Raw genomic sequence first — 17,974 nt, 5'->3', positions numbered from 1 at the left:
TTTTTAAAATTTTATAACCTCAAAAATTGTTGTTGTTTTTTTTGTTTGTTTGTTTTATTTTTCTCATAAATTTGTGAGATTTTCCTCATAAATTTTAGACTAGATTATAAAGTCAAATATTAACGAGATTAAGGAAAAAAACTCACAAATTTATGAGAAAAAAACAAACAAACAATTTCTTCTGAACTGTCACTGCAGTGTCTCCTCAAAATCTAGATTATCTAGAATCTAGGAAGTGAAGGAAAAACTATCCTGAATTTTTCTTCTCGCAAATTTGTGACTTTATAATGCCAGAATTTTCCTTTTTTTTCTCATACGTTTTGGGATGTTTTTTCATAAATTTCTGACTTAAAATCTGAGTTTTTTTTTTCTCTGAATATTACTGCCCCTGCGCCGGTTTTGTCATTTTTTGGCCCGAACACACCGGCACATGTCAGCAGTCAGAAACTCGTCTTGTTTGAGCATCTTCCTCTGTCGTCTCTGGTGTCAAACTAAAAGAGCAGACAGTTAACACCAGAACCAGAGGGAGATCACACAGTGAGCAGTGAGTGTGTGTGTGTGTGTGTGTGTGTGTGTGTGTGTGTGTGTGTGTGTGTGTGTGTGTGTGTTTTCACGCTGCCCTGTCTTGTTGTTCCAGTCGACTCCGTTGCACCTCGCTGCAGGATACAACCGAGTCAAAACTGTGCAGCTCTTACTGCAGCACGGAGCCGACGTGCACGCCAAGGACAAGGGGTAAGACCGTGCACGTGTGTGTGTGTGTGTGTGTGTGTGTGTAGCGTGTTGCCTGAGCCAGGTCGTTTATGTGTTCAGTGACTTTTATGACCTTATGAACACGCGATTCAAAGGTCATAACATTCTCTATAATTTTAGTTTATTTTAAGTAACTTTATAGCATGCAGTATAGTTTCAGTTAATTTTTTTTTTTTTTTTTGTAAAGCCTCATTTTAATTTTAATTTCAGTTAATGAAAATGTTTTTCACACCCAGTTACTCCAAGTCTCACAATCTCCTTGGTCTTTTTCTGCTGTGCCTGCAAAAGTGCCCCGTCACCAAGATAATCCCCATTATGCTAGAAGATAAATTATGAATTATGGTTGTAATTTATCTATAAAATCTGCAAGTCATATGTTTTAAAGCCAAGTGATAAGAGATAAGAGATAATTAGTCTTAAAATAAATGCTTGTTTAAGAGCAGCTATTTTGTGTCACATTGGTTATGGCTGAATTGTATTTTACCGGATGCAAAAAAGCAAAAAAAAAAAAAAAAAAAAAAAAACATGATATCTGCATTATAACAGCTGCCTCATATGATGAGCTGTGTGTGTTGCAGTGATCTGGTGCCACTTCATAACGCCTGTTCATACGGACACTACGAAGTCACCGAGCTGCTGGTCAAGGTGAGCTGAGCTGTGTGTGTGTGTGTGTGTGTGTGTGTGTGTGTTTGGGGGGGGGTTAGTTTTTCACTACCTTTCAAAGACACAGAGACTTAAGACCCGTCATTGGGGACAAAAGCCGTATTATCCCTGTTTGGAAAAAGGTGCTTTTTGGAGTTAGTGGTTAAGTTTAGGGTTAGGTTAAGGTTGAAGTTAGGTTAAGGTTAGGATTGGTTTAAGATTAGGATTAGGTTAAGGTTAGGATCAGGTTAAGGTTAAGATTAGGTTAAGGTTCGGATTAGGTATGTAGTCATTAGGATTGGGGTTAGAGGAAGTCTCCAGGAAACGAATGTATGTCTAAGTAATGTCCCCCAGAATGACCTAAGTAAACGTGTGTGTGTGTGTGTGTGTGTGTGTGTGTGTGTGTGTGTGTGTGTGTGTGTGTGTGTGTGTGTCTCCCTCTCTGCGCAGCATGGAGCCTGTGTGAATGCGATGGACCTGTGGCAGTTCACTCCTCTGCATGAAGCTGCGTCCAAGAACCGGGTCGAGGTATGACGCCGCCGCCTTTTTCTTCCCCAAAGACAGAAACTGAAAATATAAAGTATCCTCTGTGTGTCAGAAACCAACAAGTTGAAATCTTTGCATGACCTCTGAAATCTCTTTGTTTTTTTTGTTTTTTTTTGTTTGTTTGTTTCCCCCCTGCAGGTGTGCTCTCTACTGCTGAGTTACGGAGCCGACCCCACCTTCCTCAACTGCCACAACAAGAGCTCCATCGACCTGGCGCCCACCTCGCAGCTCAAAGAGCGGCTCGCCTGTACGTCGCCCAGCTCAGCTCATTTGATAAGGCGGGAGTGGTGTGTGTGTGTGTGTGGTCGGGGGGGGGGGTCTCTAACAGAAAGAGTTGTTGTACTGGACTGCGTTTTACTGAGAGCTGTTTCCACTATTCTGTCCCCCCTCATTGTATATATATAGGGAGGACAAAAAATTGGAAACACCTCTCAATATAATGTAGTCCAGGACAAGACTTCTGCAAACTACAACCTCAGTAATGAACACAGAATTAAATTTACATGTTCTCAACACAAACCGAACATTATAAACTTTGTTAAAAGGTAGAATTGATGGCAGAGCCGCTGAGCTGAACTGCATCAGACTGGACAGCTGGAGCTGAGGAAGGGGACGCTGTTTGGATAGATTTTGGATCAGATTTTGGAAGACCTTTTTTTCTTTTTTAACATTTTTTTTTTTAAACAAGAAGATACAGAAACATAGAATAAAGAGAGGGAATAGCAACACACACGGCTCATCAGGCTACAGGATAAATACATATTTAAAAAAAATCTAAAATGTAATTCATATCAACAAGCCATGTTTCTCAAAAATTCAATAATACCTCATTACCTTCCTGTTTTTCAGTATGAGGAAGTATGAGGAAGTGTGGGAACTTTTCATTTCTTTTTATTAATTTTTTTTTTTAATGCAATTCCTCCAGTCAAGCTTATATGAAGTACAAAAAAAAAAAAAAAAGGAAATTCAACTGTTTACTTCTGCATTCCAAAATAAGGCGGATAAATGAACAGGAAAGTGCATCCTGTGTGTGACGGTCACGCTGGACAGTGTCGTTCACGGTGTGTATGTGTGTGTGTGTGTGTGTGTGACGCTCTGAGACCTGCCATAGCGCACGGCAGCGCTCGCACCTGTGTGTCGTGCTGACGCCTGTGACCTTTGACCCTGGCAGATGAGTTCCGAGGTCACGCTCTGCTGCAGGCGGCCAGGGAGGCCGACGTGGCGCGAGTCAAGAAGCACCTGACCCTGGAGACCATCAGCTTCAAACACCCACACACTCATGAGACCGCACTGGTATGTGTGTGTGTGTGTGTGTGTTTATATAATAAGATGAGAGATAGCAAAAAAAAAAAACTCACTCTGTGTCCTTTTTTTGCATTGCTATAAAAAAATCAAAGTACAGTTTAATGATTGTAAGAGCTGTATTTGTATCGCAGTTTTCTAAAAAACTACAAACTAACTATGAACTAACACCACACAAAATGAACTACCTAAAAAAACCTACAAAAACTACAAAAAAAAAAAACCATCATTAAAAGGTGCATTTTCAGTTCTTAGAGCTCAGTTCTGGTGTTTTTTGATCTGACTGTTCACATTCATTCTTTAACAGAACCCAAAAGCACTCAGCTAAACTAAGCGTGTGTGTGTGTGTGTGTGTGTGTGTGTGTGTGTGTGTGTGTGTGTGTGTGTGTTCATTTGTCAGCACTGTGCGTCCACCTCCCCATACCCAAAGAGGAAGCAAGTGTGTGAACTCCTGCTGAGGAAGGGCGCCAACGTCAACGAGAAAACGAAAGAGTGAGTGAAGTCCACTTTGATTTCGTATTCGCCGCAATTTAAGTTCCTGTTGTGGCGCGGTGAAACACCGCGGTGTTTTAAGTCTGCTGTGATTGTGGGTTCCACGTGAGCGTTCTAAGTAGACGTCGGCTGTGTTCCACCTGTGAGTTCTGATCAGATCGTGACGTCACTGGGTTCTGTCCGAGCTGCACAAGACGCGTCTGTGTTCCATGTGAGTCTTTGAGAGCGTCTTATTGTCGTTGCGACTTCGCCGGGTTCCGTCAGAACGTTTCTCAACGGATCCGGGTCGGTCTGGAGAGCGCCGACCATGTTGCGACGTCTCTGTGTTCTGAAACGACTATGACTTCGCCAGGTTCTGTCCCAGCGTTCTGAGTGGGTTGTGATATTGCCAGGTTCTGCGTGTCAGTGTTCTAAGTGGATTACAATGTGACCAGGTTAGTCTGAGCGTTCTAAGTGAGTTGTGACATCACTGGGTTCTTTGTCTGAATTTCTCGGCTGAGCGTTCTAAGTTGGTTGTGACGTGAACGGTCCAGACTGCATGCTTTAAGTGGGTTGTGATGGCACCGGGTTCTCTGTCTGAATGTTCTAGTCTGAATTTTATAAGTGTATTGTGAGCTCAACGGGTTCTCTGTCCAAACGTTCTAGACCGAACATTCTAGGTTCTCTGTCTGAATGTTCTAAGTGGGCTGCGACTCCAACCGGTTCTCTAAATGGATTGTGATGTCACCAAATTCTACCTTAATGTTCTAAGTAGGCTGTGATGTCTTTGTGTTCTGTGCCTCTGGTCGCAACCATGTTGTGACGTCTCTGTGTTCTAAAACGACTGTGACGTTGCCAGGTTCTGTCCGAGCGTTCCGAGTGGATTGCGATGTCGCCAGGTTCTGTGTCTGAATGTTCTAAGTAGTGTGTGTTGTCATTGTGTTCTGTGTCTGAACGTTCTGAGTGGGTTGTGATGTCGCCAGGTTCTGCGTCTTAATGTTCTAAGTGGGTTACAATGTGACCAGGTTAGTCTGAGCGTTCTAAGTGGGTTGTGACGTGAACGGTCCAGACTGCATGTTTTAAATGGGTTGTGATGTCGCCATGTTCTCTGTCTGAACGTTCTAGTGTGAACGTTCTAAGTGGGTTGTGATGGCACCGGGTTCTGCGTCCAAATGTTCTAGTCTGGATGTTCTAAGTGGGTCGTGACGTCACCGGATCCTCTGTCTGAACGTTCTAGACTGAACGTTCCAAGTGGGTTGAAACGTCACCAGGTTCTCTTGTGACGCCACCCGGTTCTCTAAATCGATTGCGAGGTCACCAGGTTCTGTGTTCTAAGTGGGTTCAATGTCACCAAGATCTATCTGAATGTTCTAAGTAGGCTGTGATGTCTTCATGTTCTGTGTCTGTGTTCCCTCTGGTCGTTCTCAGTATGATCTCACCGTGTTCCCTCTGGTCGTTCTCAGTATGATCTCACCGTGTTCCTTCTGGTCGTTCTCAGTATGATCTCTCTGTGTTCCTTCTGGTCGTTCTCAGTATGATCTCATCGTGTTCCTTCTGGTCGTTCTCAGTATGATCTCTCTGTGTTTCTTCTGGTCGTTCTCAGTATGATCTCTCTGTGTTTCTTCTGGTCGTTCTCAGTATGATCTCTCTGTGTTCCCTCTGGTCGTTCTCAGTATGATCTCACTGTGTTCCCTCTGGTCGTTCTCAGTATGATCTCTCTGTGTTCCCTCTGGTCGTTCTCAGTATGATCTCTCTGTGTTCCTTCTGGTCGTTCTCAGTATGATCTCACCATGTTCCCTCTGGTCGTTCTCAGTATGATCTCTCTGTGTTTCTTCTGGTCGTTCTCAGTATGATCTCTCTGTGTTCCCTCTGGTCGTTCTCAGTATGATCTCACCGTGTTCCCTCTGGTCGTTCTCAGTATGATCTCATCATGTTCCTCCTGGTCGTTCTCAGTATGCTCTCATCATGTTCCCTCTGGTCGTTCTCAGTATGATCTCTCTGTGTTCCCCCAGCCTGCTGACCCCTCTCCACCTGGCGTCGGAGAAATCCCACAACGACGTCATCGAAGTTCTGGTGAAGCACGACGCCAAGGTCAGCGGCTGAGAACGTGTTTGGAACGCTTTTGTCTTTTGTTTCTGTTTTTTTGTTTTAAGTTTTTTTTTTTTTTTTTTTAACCTTCAGCACCTGGGAGCACTTTGGTAATAAATCCCTAAAAAATGCTTACAATGGCAAGGAACAAGCGGGGAACATGAAACTTTGGGTCTTTTTCGTTCAAAACAAACAGAAAAACAAGTTTACCAGGGAATCCTCCACGTGCTTTTGTGATTTTGTCTTTATTTCATAAGGGAAAAGTTGCATCATCGCATGTTCCTCATAGCGCTGAAAACGTTTCATGATTTTAGCTCTCGGAGCGGCGGCCGCTAAAAATATGTTCGCTTTTATCTTGAGGGCGAAACTCTTGAAACAGGTTTTAATCGCCGCGGCGTGAGCGAGCCGGGTCAAACACTTCACACAGATGATCCACGAAGCTCCACAAACTGGTTAAATATTAATAACATTCCCTCTAAATGTGTGGAGGGGATTGTGGGGGCTGTGAAAATTAACAGGTTACATTTGAATCTTCACAGGCCGTCGTACAATTTTAGAACAATACACCTGTGATGTAGTTTGACTGTAGCAGGGTTTCTGCACGACCTTAAAAAGTGTATTAAACTGAATTAGTGTTAGGCTGTAGAGGTAATTAAATCATCTTAAATGTGAATCTATTAGGTCTGAATTTCAGCATAAACATGTCAAAGAACTGTAGTTATCCATCTGTTTCTGTTGGCTGAAATCAGGCCGGTTCTTTTTCACCTGAGATGATGTTTGTGCTCTGACGCTCTCAGCCTGCTGAAGCTAATCCTGCCTTGATACCGACCTGCTGCACCTACCTGCTGGGACTCACTTTCCTCTCACCTTTCATGCTGACCTGCAGAAAGAAACCCAACAAAACCCTGGTTAGATTTATTCAAGCAGCAGCTTACTGTCTAACCTGAAGCAAGCTCTGGGAAAAACAGTCGATGCAGTCTTACAGATAATAACCCTTCACCTTCCTACCTGAAACTGAGGCGCTCCCCAACCAGATGGTTCTGGGGACTTTTTTGTTGGGAACTACCCACCACGGAAGTTCCCCGAGAGCTACTGACCCTCGAGGGCTTTTAATATCAGCGCTGGCACCACCAGGAACGCTGAACGAAGCCTCTGGTTTGCATCCAACTTCATTTCTTCACGCGACACAACAACAGCAACAACGAGGGGGAGGACACACGTTTTCCATGTTTTGTTCCATTTTTAAAGACTGATGAGGTCATGGCTATTTTTTTTTTTTAACACGGTCTTGTGAAGAAAAAAAAAAAGGCAGCTTCCACTGATGCATTGGCTCGTGTTCGACCAGTCAACGTACACTTAGATTACTCATGGTTCCTCTTCTGCTCAGAAAGTACAGAGGAAAAAGTTCCCCTAGGAACGTGCCCTGAAGTAGAAGTTAAAAAAACGTAGTTCTACAAACTGTGATAGTTCCCAGTTCCTTCAGTGCGGACAAACAAAAAGTTGGTAGTTCCTCCAGCAGTTTCTAAAGCTGTGAAGACGTTCTTCCAGTTGGAAAAGGGCCTGTTGACCAGATATCCAGGACTTACCTTCGTGCTCACCTGCAAAGCTGATTTAAAGGCAGAATGAGCAGGATGTGTCGGTTTGTAAACACAGCGTTCAAAGTTGGCTCCTCCCTGGCTAAGCTAACCGCTGGCAGCTGATTTTCACTTCCTAGGATGGCAACGGAATGAGATGACCGTTCAAAGTGTAAAATATTCCGTCGCTGTCCTAGGAAGTCTATTTGTCACACCGGCACCTCCCTGTCCAACAGAGAACAGGCCAGCGTGGCGTCGCTCGTGATCCTTTTTTCCGCGTCCGTGATTTTCGTAGCTTCCTATTGGATGTGGTGCCGTCGATACAGGCAGAGGGCACCAACACACACTGCTAGTGGGTAACAAGTCATGATGGAGAGGAGTAGGTTTTTATTTTTTAGAAAAATCCCACTCATTCTGCTGACTTTTCCAGAAATAAGTCATAAAATGTGTTGAAATTAGCCTTTAACCCTTTTGCGTATAGCGGTCACTACAGTGGACAGCTGTTTAAAAGTCATTTTCTCCTAAATGTAATGGTTTCTATGTTGGAATTGCATATCAGCTGTTAGAACGCTCTCTGCTACTCCCCCCATTGAGGTTTATGCAGAGACTGTCAATTCTTGTTGCTGAAAACATGTTAATACTAGTATCATGACATGGTAATACCAGTCCTGCATCCTTAAAGAAGTATGGAGACTCACAAAAGTGTTCATGTCCTAAGAAGAGTGAAAACACATAAGAAAAAAATCTTGACTCAGGCTTTCATAATTCATGCATCAGAGGGTTAAAAGGTCTTTGACATTTAACTGTAAGTGAATTTCCTCATGAAGACGACGGAGCTGTGAAGCAGATGGTTGATTGGTCTCTCTGGTCCGTGTCCCAGGTGAACGCCGTGGATAACCTGGGTCAGACGGCCCTGCACCGCGCCGCTCACTGCGGTCACCTGCAGACCTGCCGGCTGCTGCTGAACGCCGGCTGCGACCCGCTGCTCACCTCGCTGCAGGGCTTCTCCCCGTCCCAGCTGGGCAACGAGAGCGTGCAGGAGATTCTGCAAGGTGAGGTCGATGTGGCCATGTCAGGCGGGCCACTGAAAAAAAAAAAAAAAATATCCCAAAAAACACCAAAAACATTTCCTGTTACTTGTTCCAGAAGTACAGGTCTGTCTATACCTGTCGCTTCTGAAACTGCTGGTTACAGTTTGTCAAAATGATCGGGAGGTTCAGGAAAACTCATTAGGGAACAAAATTTCTGTTTCTGTTCCTTGCTTCATATCTTTGGATTCAGCCTGGATTTTAATTTGCTGATATGATGTGGAACAAGTTTTAATGTGCAGTGACAGTGGAAAAAAAAATCACAAAAACCCCTGGATTCCAGCAGCTGACATTGATGAGAACATCTCAGGATGTGTTTCTGGTCCCAGTCTGAGTTCATGAAATGGATCCACCCTGTGTTTTTTTTTTTTTTTTTTTTTTTTCTAATGTCTCAGTTTAACATAATTAAACTTTTCAGCTCTGCAGCTCCCCTGTCGGTGGATTCATCATCGTTGGGCGGCTGAACTTTTTTCAGAGCCACATACACACTTTACTGTAAATTTTAAGTTGTATAATGGCCTCAGTCAATCAGATGTTGGGAAAATGTGTCTGAAATGATGCACAGGACATGTAGATCTTCTCTGTTTGATGTGATTCTGCAGCCGTGAAGCTTCAGCAGAGACACGACATGGAGGAGACTCTGTCCTAATGTATGAAGACTTTTTCCAACTTTTAAGCTACTTAAGGGGAAATTTAGGGGAGGCGAATACGGGGTTTAAGGGGTTAAAGGGCAAAATAATCCGGCAAACGGGAACAGATCGCATCCATTTTCATCATACACAAAAAAATAAAGTAACCGGATCAGAGATGGCACCTCCTTTTTACCGAAAACATCAGGATGAGTCACTTCCATTTCCAGAGAGTTTCTCATCTGGACCGAGAAGACAGCAGATAATGTTGCCTGAAATAAATTAGGGATCAGAGACTAGATATAGATTTTGGATATCTCAGCCTCTAGTTAACAGTTTATTGTTTTGAAAGGTAATGTTAGACAAGTTAGTGCTGAAAAGCTGAAAATGTATTTGTTAAACCGTGATAATTCATCTTTTTTCAAGCTGTGCTTCAGGAGTCTCGGTGTGCCAGAGTTATTATAGTTTTTTTTTCATCAGTTTTTATTCTTATTTTGTTTTTAATTTTGGTTTTCAGGTCAGCGGGAAGCTGAACTGAGAGCGTTTTTCCTGTTTGAAAATGTTTAGTTTGAGTTGAGTTTTTTCTTAGTGTCAGTGTTAGTTGGAGTTATTTATTTATTTATTTATTTTTTTATGATTCTTGTTTGTCAGGTATTTCAGTCCAAAGCCGACACTTTGTGAAGGCAGTCAGTCAAGTTTTTATCTCTTCTTCAGTTTAACTAAAATGATCTTTTTCACTCCTAGTTGTAGTTTTTAGTTTGGTTTTAGTGGACCAGACTGACCGTGGTGTGTGTGCTGTCCCGTGTGTGACGCGGTGTGTGTGTGTGTGTGTGTGTGTGTGTGTGTGTGTGTGTGTGTGTGTGTGTCTCTGCAGAGGGAGTGCTGATCGGGAACTCGGACATCGACAGGCAGCTGCTGGAAGCCTCCAAGACCGGAGACCTGGACACCGTCAAGGTAACACATTTTCATGACTCAGCGTCCTGCGGCTCCACTGTGACCGAGAACAGATCATGACTCAGCAGAAGTCACTTTCTCCGCTGTTACTGACCGAGGCCGCGTCCACACTGTCATTATAGGTTATGATAGCTTTGCATTTTTTATTAGTATTATTATTTTTATTTGCTTTTACCTTTTTGTTTCCAATTTCAGTTTAGTTTAATTCATTTTTAAAGTGGGTTTGCTACCTTCGTGTAGTTTTTATTGTTTGAAAATTCTCAGCTTTAGTTTAGTTTTTATTATTTTCAGTGTGAAGTTTAGTGTTTTTTTGGTAATATTGGGTATTTTTGTGAGGGGCGAGATTCAAAATAGTCAGAAAAAGTTTTTATTGTGTGATGAAACCTCAACAAAACATCAGAGCATTAAAAAAATGTCTTCACTGAGGACAGAAGAACAACCAAATAAACCGACAGAAACGAAAACTAAAGATATTTTCTGTGTAATTTTAGTTTATGAGTCATTTTTTTTGTAAAGCCTCATTTTTTTTTACACTGGGTAAGTTTTTGTTAACTATTACATCCATTTAGAGGTGAAAGTGGTAGAAGTGAAATTAATTGTATTAATAAACTGGAGAGGGGTGCAGCCTTTATAACTTCATTTTCAGATACTTGATGCCAAATGTTGAGTTTGAATGAGTATTTCATTCCAGTTTATGAATATTACCAGCACTAAAGTCTTGGTGGAAGAAGAAGACAGTACACAGGAATAATAAAATGATAAAAAAAAAAAAAAAAAATAATAATAATAATAATAAAAAAGGCACATTTTTTTAAGCTGGGTGTCAGCCTCTTTACAATATATGTTTTTTTCCTATGTTCCTGTGTTTTCCCTTTTTTCCATCGTTCTCTCTGGCTTATCCTCCTTTCTCCTCTCTCTCTCTCTCTCTCTCTCTCTCCCACTGTGTCTCTCTGTCTCTCGCCCCCTGTAGAAGCTCTGCACGGCGCAGAACGTGAACTGCAGGGACGTGGAGGGTCGACAGTCGACGCCGCTGCACTTCGCCGCCGGCTACAACCGGCTGGCCGTCGTCCAGTTCCTCCTGCAGCACGGAGCCGACGTGCACGCCAAGGACAAGGGGTGAGGAGCAGGAGGAGGAGGAAGAGGAGGAGGAGGAGGAGGAGCAGGGTGAAAAGGAGAGAGATAGGGGAGAGAGCTGTAAGGCCTGCTGGCAGTTTTCAGCTTTTTGAAGGAACAAACAAACCCTAGCTCTACAGATTGTCTTGTTTATTTGCTGCAGCATCCGATGCAAGACTGAAACTTCACAGAACAATAAAACCTGCACTAAAAAAAAAAATCTCCATCTTAACAAGACATTTCATCTCATATTCAGCCTTCAAATCTCAATATTATTATATATTTTATGAATATAATAAATCAGATTTTAACACTGAAGATGAGAAGAAATGACTTGGATGGAGATTTTTTTTTTTGCAGCATATAGCCACTTATTTTATTTAATATTCAGAAAATCCAAGAGAGGTTTGAAATTTGTTGCCTGAAAAAATCATTTTGGCTCATTGTTCCTGTGATGCTGGTAAAGGAAAATTCCACCTAATCTGGTGTCTGTGCTCCTTTGGTCAATCACACGCGAGGTGACGTCCAGATGAGGTCCAGATGTTTCCAGCAGCTCCAGTGTGACATGAGAAAATGTTTCAGGAGGTAAAACATCAGGAGGTAAACGTCAGGATGTGTTGTGACTCTCTCTCTCTCTCTCTCTCTCTCTTTCTCCCCCTCCCTCTCTCTCTCAGCGGTCTGGTTCCCCTCCATAACGCCTGCTCTTACGGTCACTACGAGGTGGCCGAGCTGCTCGTTCTGCACGGCGCCGTCGTCAACGTGGCCGACCTGTGGAAGTTCACGCCGCTGCACGAGGCCGCCGCCAAGGGCAAATATGACATCTGCAAACTGCTGCTGCAGGTCCGCACACACACACACACACACACACACACACACATGCACACACATACTAGGGTGCGGATACCCAGTGGGCCCAGTTCAGGTTCGGACAAAAATGTAGAGAATATACTTGGGTTCGGGTCGGGTTCGGTCACGTCGGCATTAATTTAGTGAAATATGCTGGAGCTACTGTCTGCTCTGGCCAATTCCTGTACAGTGCTGGAGTTTACGTGACGACGCTGAAGGCAACACGTAGGCTGTATCAGACGGTAAATGTAACCTCACAATGGAGGAAAAGCAAAATCTGGGGCTCGGTTCAGGTTCAGACACCAAAAACACAATCCCTGGTGGGTTCGGGTCGGGCTCGGTTAATGTGCTCGCATCTCGGGTTGGCTTTGGACAAAAATAACACACACACACACACACACACACACACACACACACACACACACACACAGTTCCTATCCATGGATCTGCAGGGACCACACTTTGATTGAATTTCTATTTCTATTTATATAAAAGAACAGGAACATGACAAGCCGAGCGCGTTCCTGCTCACGCCCGACATGTTTCTCATGACGTCATAATTTCAGAGCCGCGGTGCTTATTAAGCTTATTAAGCGTTTTATATTATTATTTTTTTTATTTCAAGGACTTTTATTATCGCTGCACGGTTAAAATCTCCATCTTAACAAAGACATTTGATCTCATATTCAGCCTTCAAATCTCAATATTATTATATATTATGTGAACATAATATATAAGATTTTAACACTGAAGATGAGAAGGAATGATTTTTTTTGCAGCATGTAGCCACTTATTTTAATATTCAGAAACTCCAAGAGAGGACTTTTATTATCACTGCACGGTTACAAAGACATGACGGCAATGAAATTAAATTTGGAAATTTTTAGATAGATAGAGATAGATAGATACTTTATTCATCCCGATGGAAATTCGCAGTTTTTCAGCAGTATCCACAGATTACAGGTTAAATAAATAAAAAATAAAGAATAAGTACAGCACACTAGAGATCTCGGTACAACAGTGTGCAAAAAACAATGTGCAAAACAGCGTGTGTGCATAGGTGTATAAAATGTGCACAGATGTAGGTCAATGTGCAAATTTAGAAGAAATATACAGTACATACAGATGATAAATAGCAGTAAGCAATATAAACACTATAAACAAGGGATATAAAAAAAAATAGAAATATGAACATTTTAGACAGAAGTATGAACAATTTAAACAGGAGAGGAAAATAAATGGAATTCATGCTTACGGTTTATGGTTTATGGAATTCATGAGTTTTCGGAAACATTTATGGACAATTGAAGCATTTCAGTTGATAAGAAAGGCTGGTATCAGTGTCAGCACTTGTTTGATAAGCAAAAGAAATGATTCACCGAAATAGTTTGTGAGAAATATGGTTTTTTTTTTTTTTTTTGACCCGCTGTAAGGATGAGTATGTGGGTGTTGGGGTGGGAAAGAGCAGAGAGACCCCCTGCAGGAAGCTCCAGGAGGAGCCGCAGGGACGTTGATGCAGGAACATGAGCTGACCTTCAGGCTCGCACGTTCCTCGCTCCTCTGAGAGAGGAACTCGACTCAGGTTTCCGTCCAGGACTCCTGTGAAGGCCCATTCATACCCTACGTAAAAGACGGAAACGGAGACGGACGGAGCATTTCATCCGTCCTGTCCGATCATTTCGTCCGTCATCTTGCACGGAGCGGGGGAGCTTACGATGACGGACGAAACGGAGCAATACCAACGGAATTCGCGGGGGGCAGTGTTGAGTTTATAGTTCACATTGTCATCAAATCACCAGAGTCACGAAGAAGATCTGCAAAGGCGTTTAAAAATGGAGCGCGGTGTTGCAACTTGTCAAAAGTTTTTTTTTTGTTTGTTTGTTTTTTTTTTTAACTTGTCGAAAGTTGGGGCGGACATCCTGAAATACTGGAAATGCTGCTCATCATCCATTTCCCACATTGGCAGCACCAAAACACCAAAACTCCCCATAGAAGGGGCAGCTGAGGTTTTAGTGGCCTCACGTTTGCGGGGCAAATACAATAAAAGAACTTCTTCCACAGTCGCCGTGTTTTATTAAGGCCGTTTTATTGGCGCTCGGCACTGCCATCTAGAGGAAGTGTTGAGCTAACGCACACGCCAACACAAAAGACGTACGGAGGTATGAAGGGTATACACGTAGAGGACGGACGGACGGACGGACGGACGGGCGAAAAAAGGGTATGAATGGGCCTTTAGTGCTCACGCTGCGCCCCCCCTCCTCCCCCGCAGCACGGCGCCGACCCCACCAGGAAGAACCGCGACGGCAACACGCCCCTGGACCTGGTGAAGGACGCCGACACCGACATCCAGGACCTGCTGAGGGGCGACGCCGCCCTGCTGGACGCCGCCAAGAAGGGCTGCCTCGCCCGCGTCAAGAAGCTCTGCAGCCCCGACAACGTCAACTGCAGAGACACGCAGGGGAGGCACTCCACCCCGCTGCACCTGGCCGGTACCACACACACACACACACACACACACACACACACACACACACACATATGTATACTTAAACGCTTAAATAGAGCTGCTCTAGCTGTCAGACCTTGACTTCCCCTCTCCTCCTCCTCCTCTTTACCCTGTGCGTGTGTGTGTATGTGTGTGTGTGTGTGTGTGTGTGTGTGTCAGCGGGCTACAACAACCTGGAGGTGGCGGAGTATCTGCTGCAGCACGGAGCCGAAGTCAACTCGCAGGACAAAGGCGGCCTGATTCCCCTGCACAACGCCGCCTCCTACGGGGTGAGGAGGGAAACACACACACACACACACACACACACCACACACACACACACACACACACACACACACACACCTGCATGGACAGCTGAAAGACTGATTAAACAGTCTTGATTGATTTTAAACTTTTAGAAGTCACCCACAAATTGCACACACACACACACACACAGAAGTACATTTACACGTATACATGCTTAAATACACACACAAAGACACACACACACATACACATGCATTTAGTATTACATGCATGCATTGACACACACACACACACACACACACACTTAGAGGGTCTGTTCCTCCAAGTGATGAGCTTCTGATTGAAGAGACAGCAAGAGTGGACACACACACACATACACACACACACACAGCAGTGTGTCTCTGTGTGTGTGTGTGTGTGTGTGTGTGTGTGTGTGTGTGTGTGTGTGTGTGTGTGTCCAGACTGGTTGATTGGAACACAGGCTAAAGAGAAGCTGCCATCATTATCTAGTCATCCATCTCTCTCTCTCTCTCTCTCCCCCCTCTCTCTCTCTCTCCCTCTCTCTCTCTCTTTCTCTCTCTCCATCGTTTTATAATTTTCTTGTTTTTCATTCTCTCTCATTTCTTTCATTCGTTTCTCCCTGAAGGACCCTCTTCTTTGTTCTTTTTTTCCTTTTGATGTCCTCTCTTTCTCTCTCTCTCTCCTAATATTTGTTTCAAACTCAATTTCACATTTTATACATCATCACGGTAAAATAAAAAATAGATAGAGCTCAAAACAGCAAAATAAAAGCAGTGATAAGATGAGTGTGATAAATAACACGAGCTCTCACATTCAGTTGATTAGACTAATTTTTAATCGTTAATCATTTTAGATCTTTTCAGTGCTGATCTGTGTGTTTTTCTGTCTTTTTGCTTGCAGCATGTGGACGTGGCGGCTCTGCTCATCAAGTACGACGCCTGCGTCAACGCCACGGACAAGTGGGCGTTCACGCCGCTGCACGAGGCGGCGCAGAAGGGCCGCACGCAGCTCTGCGCCCTCCTGTTGGCTCACGGCGCCGACCCCGCCCTCCGCAACCAGGAGGGCCAGTCGCCACTGGACCTGGTCACGGTGAGTCGTCCAATCACAGCCTGTTGTTTTTACTTCATGACTTTCTTTATTTCTCCTGAACAGCAAATCTGCTCATTTTGGACTGGTTAAAGGAAAAATCCACTGAAAAACACTAAAACCCAAAGTTGTTGTATTTCTGTGTCCATTTTGCTGTTTGTTTTAATTTGATTATTATTTTTTGATTCTATTGTTATTTCTTTTATTATTTATTATATTTTTTATTTCAGTTTTATTCATTATTATTTTAATTTAAATTGTATATTTTAATTAATATATTTTTAATTTTATTAATTATTATATTAATTGATTTTTAAAATTTTAAATTAAAATGTTTAATGTTTAATTTTTATTTTATTTCAATTGTAATTTTTAATTTTTCTTACCCTCTCTCCTCCTCCTCCTCCTCCTGCAGGCTGATGATGTCAGAGCCCTCTTGACGGCGGCGATGCCTCCCTCAGCTCTTCCTGGTTGTTACAAGCCTCAGGTCATCAGCGTGGCGGCTCCGGCTCCCGGAGGCCCACCCGTCGCCGTGGTCCCGCCCCTCCTCTCCTCCTCTCCATCCTCCTCCTCTCCCACCTCCTCCAGCCCTGCCCCTCCCCTCCTTCTCCTTCCCTCTTCTTCCTCCTCCTCCTCCACCATTCCGGATGCCTCTGCCGCGGCTTCGACCGGAAGCAGCAGCACTGCCGCCACTGCTGCTACGGCTTCAAACCCTTCATCGTCATCGCCGCCGCCGTCATCATCGTCATCATCGGCGTTTCCTGAAATGTCAGCGCTGCTGTCGGCGGCTGAGAGCTCGCTGACAGAGAAGAAGGAGGAAGGTAAGCAGTGAGGATTAACCCTACAGTGCTGGGAACGGATATAAGCTGACCCGCCTTCCCTCTCTTTTCAAAGCCTGAAACAGAACAGCAGCAAAAACTTTCCTGTCATTAACGTGCAAAAAAATTGGAATGAACTCCAGTCAATCGATCGACAAAATGATCAGTGAATTCAGACGTCTTTAGTCTTCAGTGTTGCCCAAAATATTTTGTTCTTAGTGCGATAAATTTGGAATGAACTGCAGTCAATGAGTGGAATTGCTTTAAACACTGAGGAGGTTTATTTTGAAAGAGCAGTGGCCAATGGGGAAACACCAATAGTAGTAGTAATGTAACAGGTCACAGATTACTAGTGACCCTGTGAAAAATGTAATAAATGTAACTATTTTAATTCATTAAGGTAAGGTAACTTATTTCATTTTATTACTTTTTGATTACCCTTCTAATAAATGTTTTAGACTTTGCAATAAAGCTGAAAAGTCCTAAAAATAGAAGTTTGTGTAAACCTCACAACAAACTCAACACTGACTGTCAAACTTTAATTAAAAGTTCTTCAGTGGAACTTGAAGCGGCGGTGCAGCCATGCAAAAGGTGTCAGTCAGACAGCAATTAATTTGACATGGATGGAGATTAAACATAAATATACAGCCTACAGGGCAGGTGCCAGTATATGCAGTATGACTTGAACACACAGAAGTGACATGGTGGGGAGGGAGGTACTCTGTATTTTATGTGACATCAAGCCTTTCGCTGATGACGGCATTTCCTCTGTTGGTGAACAAGCTTCACACCATGTGGTGATGCCAGAGCTGGTTCTGATTTCAGAGGGAAAGTTTAGTTGAATTTCCAGAGATTGAAGGGCATTGTCGTCCTGTGACATGGCAGCCCACCTCGACGTGGTCGGCTGGTCTCAGGCAACAAGAGAACCGATCAAAAACAGCATTGATATGTATTCTACATATCAACTTTTTACCGAGAAGAATATCTTCAGATGTAATGCCTGTGAAATCACCAACATTTGAATTAGAAACTGTAGTTACCTTGTTTCTCAGTGTCGGTAAGGCATTACAGCTACATTTATTTTGTAATTTAATCACAATAACGCCATTAAATACAACTAGTTAAACTGTGTACATTTCCATTGCATCTGTTGGTGTTGGCTCCGCTGTTGCAGTCCTAAATAAGACACACAGCTCGTTAGTTTCCTCTGTCATCTGTCAGTACGTCGTGGACAGATACAACATTAGTAAACGTGCCGTAGAAAGTTGGACGGCAGCGTCTTCATCTGCACGTC

The 17,974-nt window shown here is 43.4% G+C and overlaps 1 protein-coding gene across 1 annotated transcript in view; it reads left to right on the top strand.

The window, feature by feature from the left end:
• The window catches only part of LOC115377768 (poly [ADP-ribose] polymerase tankyrase-2), a 39,590-nt gene that overhangs the window by 8,592 nt on the left and 13,024 nt on the right, over window positions 1-17,974 (top strand). The window contains exons 8-22 of the mRNA XM_030077774.1: window positions 638-732; window positions 1,329-1,395; window positions 1,843-1,920; window positions 2,077-2,185; window positions 3,110-3,231; window positions 3,641-3,732; window positions 5,724-5,802; window positions 8,254-8,425; window positions 9,965-10,044; window positions 11,015-11,160; window positions 11,832-11,997; window positions 14,273-14,492; window positions 14,669-14,778; window positions 15,677-15,865; window positions 16,278-16,683. Coding sequence (XP_029933634.1) covers window positions 638-732; window positions 1,329-1,395; window positions 1,843-1,920; window positions 2,077-2,185; window positions 3,110-3,231; window positions 3,641-3,732; window positions 5,724-5,802; window positions 8,254-8,425; window positions 9,965-10,044; window positions 11,015-11,160; window positions 11,832-11,997; window positions 14,273-14,492; window positions 14,669-14,778; window positions 15,677-15,865; window positions 16,278-16,683 — 2,131 coding nt within the window. The remainder of the gene's footprint in view (window positions 1-637; window positions 733-1,328; window positions 1,396-1,842; window positions 1,921-2,076; window positions 2,186-3,109; window positions 3,232-3,640; window positions 3,733-5,723; window positions 5,803-8,253; window positions 8,426-9,964; window positions 10,045-11,014; window positions 11,161-11,831; window positions 11,998-14,272; window positions 14,493-14,668; window positions 14,779-15,676; window positions 15,866-16,277; window positions 16,684-17,974) is intronic.

This window comes from Myripristis murdjan, chromosome 19 (assembly GCF_902150065.1).
Source record: "Myripristis murdjan chromosome 19, fMyrMur1.1, whole genome shotgun sequence".
NCBI classification, from domain to species: Eukaryota; Metazoa; Chordata; class Actinopteri; order Holocentriformes; family Holocentridae; genus Myripristis; species Myripristis murdjan.
The sequence above is the reverse complement of the archived record's forward strand: the minus strand, read 5'-3'. Positions and strand labels throughout refer to the sequence as shown.